This window comes from Mauremys reevesii, linkage group 15 (assembly GCF_016161935.1).
Source record: "Mauremys reevesii isolate NIE-2019 linkage group 15, ASM1616193v1, whole genome shotgun sequence".
In the NCBI taxonomy this organism is placed as follows: domain Eukaryota; kingdom Metazoa; phylum Chordata; order Testudines; family Geoemydidae; genus Mauremys; species Mauremys reevesii.
Genome location: NC_052637.1, coordinates 10,906,508 through 10,913,197, shown reverse-complemented (window position 1 = coordinate 10,913,197; position 6,690 = coordinate 10,906,508). Strand labels below are relative to the sequence as shown.

The 6,690-nt window shown below is 44.9% G+C and overlaps 1 protein-coding gene across 1 annotated transcript; it reads right to left on the bottom strand.

The window, feature by feature from the left end:
* Nucleotides 1–4,057: 4,057 nt before the first annotated feature.
* Nucleotides 4,058–5,020, bottom strand: LOC120383644 (olfactory receptor 11A1-like). Its single transcript, XM_039501813.1, has one exon. It carries the CDS (start codon nt 5,018–5,020, stop codon nt 4,058–4,060), a length of 963 nt encoding a protein of 320 aa, XP_039357747.1.
* Nucleotides 5,021–6,690: the final 1,670 nt, after the last annotated feature.

The window sequence follows — 6,690 nt, the reverse complement described above, 5'->3', positions numbered from 1 at the left end:
GAGCTTCCCCTTGGATTTACAAAGTGCAAATGCTGCCTCATATTTGTATTCAGTCTTCACGGTTTTTAGTACAGTCACACTTCAACCTTTCTTGATTTTTTTGTCTCCAAAGCTTTATAGCTAACAATGCCCACTGGGACATGTATAATGTGACTTGTATAATTGTATCTTTTACTAAGTCTAATGATTCCATGTGGAATATATTTTAGATCATGAACAAACACCAGCTTCCATTCTTGGGAGACGCTTGTTATAATCTACTTGCCCTACCCGGTTATTAATATTCAATATATGCTGCCACCTCGTGGCCCCTTTTCTAGTATTATTCTATTGGCTACAAAAATCTATTGGTCACTAGTCTGTATTTCTAACACCCCCTTCAGTTCCTCTGCTCTGCTGCCATCTAGTGTTGATTTCCCAGCATGGCAGCCTGTTTCTTTGCTGTCCTCTAGTGGATTCTTCTTGTTGTCATAGCTGCATCTTTCCAGTGCTTGACTCATGTCACCTGCTGGCCATTATTTAGTACAACAGCCCATTTCTCACTCCACAACATCTGCTACTATCCACAGTTCATTACATATTGCAGATGTCCTTTTCTCTTCGGGACCCATTTCCCACCATTTATACACCGTTATTCAACTTCACCTTCCTTTCCACGTCCCTCAGGTGGTCATTTGGCAACATAACATCTTCTTTCTTGCCCTTCCACTTTGGCTGCTATCCACTGGACAACACCACTACATCTTTCCATTCCTCTGCCCCCTAATGACCCTAGAGAGCTTAATCACCCCTTTCCTCATTTCTTACCTACTGCTACGTGTGCGCTATTCCAAAAGAGAGCCACTGAGAACCAAATCATAGAACAGTCTGATTGCAACATTAGTGGCTGTAGAGAGCCTGAGACATAAGGCCTAAGGCCTGAACTGAAGTCAGGCCTGTCTACTATAAATGAAAGTCAGACTGTGAGCAGAAGTAGGATGTTACAAAACATGTCTGCTGGCAGGTTCACTCTCTGATATATAAACTTTCCCATTATTGGAAAAACAGAAGCAGCCCTAGGCACTTAGCAGTCACATAAACACATTCCAGAGGGATGATACCAGAACACCCAATACCAAGAATGGCAGAAGTACACTCCCCAAAGATAAGAGGAACATGCTGACTCCTTAAAGATAAGGTCAGGATGACAGTAAGAAGGATAGAGATGCTTTGATAAGGTATTGGGTGGTGACAAACACAGCAGGGGGCAGTCACTAACTATGTCAGAGGGACAATACGAAACTTGTGTGTATCAGTATATAAAAAAAGAGTAGCAGACGGGGTGTCTTTGTCCCGCCTAGGAGGGAAAAGAAAATACCCGCTGTTCACTGAGCCATATCCATTGTCACGGGCATACATATACTAGTCTAACTATAGATATTGATCCAGGCAACTAGGACCGTGCTTCGTCGGCAATAAACCTGGCCGAGTGCCTTCACTGCTGAACAGGAGTCTGGTGGTTTTATTAGGCAGTTCGACCAAAGTCTGCTGTACTGGCTACCTGGTCAGAGCCAGTGCAGCAAATGAGAGAACACACACATGCAGCCAAAACATCAAATGACAGCGGCTACAACAGCACCTTAAATAACAGCAGTGGCTCACAAATGTTTAGCAGGGGTTTCCCATCCATCCAATGCATTTCTGTTGATGTGGGGTCTGTTTCCAATGGAAATGCATAGATTGAACCTACCATGAAAGGACACCAGTGGCTGTCCAGGCAGAGCTTCTCACAGGTGTCTAAGGGAGTTAAGCATCCAACTTAAGGATTTGGGTGCCTAACTCCTTAGGTCCCTTGGAAAGTAATTTCTGCAGAGCTGAAGTCCTACCATTCTCAGTGGTGCCCATCTCCCCTGTCTCTGGCCAAGCCCTGACATGCTCCCTGTGACTGAGCCAGCACTGCCATTTTGACATCACAGGAGTTCTGTCCATTGGTATGCGGTAGCCGCATCCTCTCGCCATAGGTTGCCTCATGCCCCAAGGAGAGGGCGCTGCATATAGCAGAGCTGTCTAAGGCACCTGGGGCTTTAGACCCCGTGCCCTCAGAACTACCCCTCTCGGGATGGGCGCTTGTTGCAGTGAGTTTTGAGGACACTCACTGCAACAGTTCCCCTCCCTTTGAACTTCTCTGTGCAGCTGGCAGCAGCAGAGAAGCTTCTGCCTTGCAGGGGCACATGCAGAGTCCTTCACTAGTGACCGTTTGACAGATGCGACCCCAGGAATGGCCTCAGTTCTACATGTGCCCTGGCAACCCCCCTGCTGGGTTTGGACAGACCCAGTGGACCTGGTTTGTGAGTCTAGTTTTTTGTTTGCCCAACTTTCCGCCTCAAAGTGCCTGGTGAGCCTGGTGCTGTGGCTTTGCTGGAGCTGGTCAAAACTGGGCTTAGACTAGGTAAAAGCTATAAAGATGTTCGTGGTGAAGTGTCCATAGGTCATTGCTGGGGCCTGGCTGTTTGCATCCGGCCTGTGTGAGTGCAGTGAATGTGGTGGATTTGCAGAGGCATATGACAGCAATAAGCGCAATTTCAGGGGTGGCAGATTTCCCAGGCTTGCGACCCCATCTATGCTGCACCAGGAGTTAGTATTTTTATTGTCCAAACATTCATTTTGATCAGAAATGGCTTTTTTATGGAAATAAAAAATTGGTTAAAATTGTCTCCACTCCGCCTAGTTCCCAGTTAGAAAGTTTATGATGGGACCATGGTTATGGCCACCTCACTCCCTGGCTAAAAGGACAATACTGACCTGAACTCTGTTTGTATTCTCCATTGTGTCCTTAGGGGCATTAGAAACGACCTGTAGCTACAAGCATGATGAAGTCATCCTGTCACGGATCCACAGGTCTGGTGCTCTTGAACAGCTCTGGAAGAGTCCCTGGGAGAACCCCTTCAGGTTGTCAGCCCCCTTAGGGTCACACGCTCACCAGGGTAGGCCTCTTGGCTTCACCGCCTCCTGGAACCTAATGTAGCAGCCTTCAGCACCCCTACTCCTCACTGTGAGCTCCCCTCAGTGAGTCGACCGGAATTGGACACGTGGCGAAGATTTGCACACCCAAAATGGGCAATGAACCCCCGACTTCCTGACTCTGGAGTGACTTTCAGCCAGGCTTCTAAAAGCAGGAGGGTTTATGAGATGTCTGGAACACAGCATAGAAAGTCCTTCATTAACACAGAGAACGGAAAGTTACATCTAGGTCAATCTTAAAGCCCAGAGCTCTCTGACCTCTCTGTAGTCCCAATCCAGAAGCTTCTCCCTGCCTCCAGCAGCCCACACTTAAGAATCCCACCTGGCCACTCCCCAGTCCTTTGTCCACCAGCTTGTCACACCCAGCTGTCTTCCTGCTAAGGGTGGGCCATCCATGGTCATTTGTTGCTAGGCGGCAAATGTCTGGGCAATTGTAGTGGCCATTGTCTTCTGGGAGTCTCCATGGGCATGGGTACTCAGGCCCCAGGCAGCTAGTCGTCAGTCATACCTATGACTCTAAGTCTCTGCAAAGAGTAAGCAGTCCTTTCCCCCACCTAATTAAATATGTGCCCCAGAGGGGAAACTGAGGCACACACAATAGTCATATGAAACATTATGAAAAATTCCCACTCTATCTGAATTTGATTACAAGACTTTATTATCTAACATAGATTAACGATGAACAGGGGAAGTACACAGGGATTTACTTTCATGTTTAGTGGATTTTGTGCCTTACACAATGTTTGCTTTCTGCAGTTTTGGACACTGTACACCCTTCTCCCATAGGGTGAACTGGCAACACCATGGAGAAAAATACCATAATACAGTGTGTATCAATGCTGAACATGAGAGAGTGACAGAGCTGTCCACAACGGCAATTACATGGACACAGCGAGGGACCACAAAAACTGTCTTAGTAATGCTATGCTGATCATCTCCAATTCTTTTTCATTTTAGTGCTGAGATTTTTCAATGGGACTTTTCAACTTAATTTTAATGGGGGCTGATTGCTTAAGTCATCCACACAGCTTTGAAAACCTCAGGCTAAGTAATTATCTCAGAATCTCTGCATGTTTTTGTGAAAGCCACATTTACTGACTGCTTTGCACAAGGCTTCCTTTACCTCTCTGTTTCTCAGGCTGTAGATGAGGGGGTTTACCAGGGGAGTCAGGACTGTGTAGCAAAGAGAAAACACTTTTTTCAGGTCTCTGAGTGTTTCACGTTTCGGTAGCATGTAGACAATCATTATTGTGCCATAGAAAATTGTCACCACGATGAGGTGAGAGGAGCAGGTGGAAAATGCCTTCTGCCTCCCGGTGGTGGAAGGGATTCTCAGGATGGTGGCAATGACACACACATAGGATGTTAGGGTTAGTAGGAATGGAGGCAGAGTGAATACACAGGCTAGAATGAAATCTAGCAATATGATCAGGTGTGTGTCACTGCAGGAGAGTTTTATCAATGGGATGGAGTCACAATAGAAATGGTCAATTTCATTCGGGCCACAGAATGTTAATGGTGACATGAATAATATAAAGATGGCAGTAGCCAAAGAACCATTTAACCATGACCCAGCAGCCAACTGGAGGTAAAACCTGGTATTCATAAGAGTTGAATAGTGCAGGGGTTTACATATCGCTAAATACCGATCATAAGACATTGCTGCTAGGAGATAGCATTCTGTACATGCCAGAGAACCAAAGATAAAAAATTGTGTGAAACAGCCACTGACTGAGATGGTTTTGTCCCCAGTCAGGAAACTGGCCAGCATCCTAGGCAGGATGGTCGATGTGTAGCAGGTCTCCAAGCAGGACAAGTTGCCCAGGAAGAAGTACATGGGGGTGTGAAGGTGCTGATCAGTCACAACTAGTGCAATGATAAGGATGTTCCCGGCCATGGTTGTAATGTAGATCACTAGGAACATCAGGAAGAGAAGAATTTGAAGGTCAGGGAGATCCCCAAATCCCAGGAGGATGAATTCCGTGATGGCCGTTTGATTTCTCCTGACTCTGTCTGCCATGGGTTTAGTCTAGGAATAATAAAACTGCAACTGAATCAGAAGGACATAGAATTTAAAGTATCAGAGGGGTAGCCGTGTTAGTCTGGATCTGTAAAAGCAACAAAGAATCCTGTGGCACCTTATAGACTAACAGACGTTCTGCAGCATGAGCTTTCGTGGGTGAATACCCACTTCTTCAGATGCAAGCGGGATTCTTCACTTGCATCTGAAGAAGTGGGTATTCACCCACGAAAGCTCATGCTGCAGAACGTCTGTTAGTCTATAAGGTGCCACAGGATTCTTTATAGAATTTAAAGTTAATCTAGTCTTTTGAATTAATTCCATAAATATTCAGAAACTCCCCTTTCTCTCCTGGTTACAGGCTGAAATTTTAAGGCTAAATCTAGATTTCAGAGCAAAGTGCCAGGAGTCTCAGTCTGAGAACAGAACATTGGTATCCATGTAGACCAGCCTCTGCCATATCACAGCAATGACAACTATAACAGCCCATTTTTCTGGTAACCAAGTACTCATATGACAGATCAGACCCTTTCCTTATCTACTATCATATCCCATCTAGTGACAGACTGAAGTTTAACAATGATGCTTAAATGCAGCATCCACTTCTTGCAAGGGCCAGAATTATGTCATGTCTTAGGAGTCAAAATCAATGAATACATCAACTAAAATCTTGTTCTGAGATTTTTCAATGCAGTCTAGTGTCCTTAGGCATGGATCTTGTTAATTAATGGAATTTATGATTTAATGTAAATTAATATATCTTGATATATTGAGCATTTTCATGTCCAATTTTAAAAGGAATAATTATTTTCAACCCCTTCACAAAAGGTCAGTTTATGTCAGAAATTATGAAGTGAAATAAATTCTTAGCTTGTGTAATGAGAAGGAGAAGGACATGATGAAGGAATGGCAATCGCTGTTTTGGATAAGAATTCCCTGTGTTAACATTGCAGCAGTATTAAACTACCGTTTTGTCGGTGGGTGTTAGGAGGGTTGCAAATCTGCCTAGTTTTGCCCTTTACCTGTGCAGTGATTCATCACTCCTGAATAGTTGTGGGCTGATAATACAGGAACGAGAACGAGACTGGTGAAGAAAGATGCCCCTGAAGTCAGAGTGTAGAAACAATCTGGAATGTGCTACCCTGTGATCTGTGCTACCTTGTGATCCACCCGAAAGGGACTCAGTCCTGTGTTCCATAAGGATTAACATGTCTCATTGCAGAACCTCAATGTTATCTACACTCTAAAGGCCTTCTCAGGTCAGGGCGTGGGTAGGGGTGAGGTTTTCAGAGAAGAGTGGCAAGAATGATTGAGAAAGGAAAAACTACCATCTGAAGAGAGATTGCAAAGGTCAAGATTGTTACCTTTGAAAGGAGAGGGATAAAAGGGGACATGATAAATAATGAGCTTGAAAAGGCAGAATGTGGAACTTCTGTTTTCCCTGCCCCTTACTGCAAGAACAAGGGGGACATACAATGAAATTAAAAGGTGGGAAACTTAAAATCTATACAATGAAATACTTGTTCACACAGCATGTAGTTAAAGTGTGGCACTCACGGTGATGCTGGCAGACCAGGTACCAGCTTCTGCCAAGGTCTCCTTCTCCCAGGGGTCACAGCTGCAATCACCCTTGCTGTTGAGAGAAGCCTGTATTACCTTTTGAAACCTGA

Bases quoted from the DNA above. Each gene is read 5' to 3' on its own strand.
- LOC120383644 (XM_039501813.1), bottom strand. From the start codon at position 5,020: ATGGCAGACAGAGTCAGGAGAAATCAAACGGCCATCACGGAATTCATC.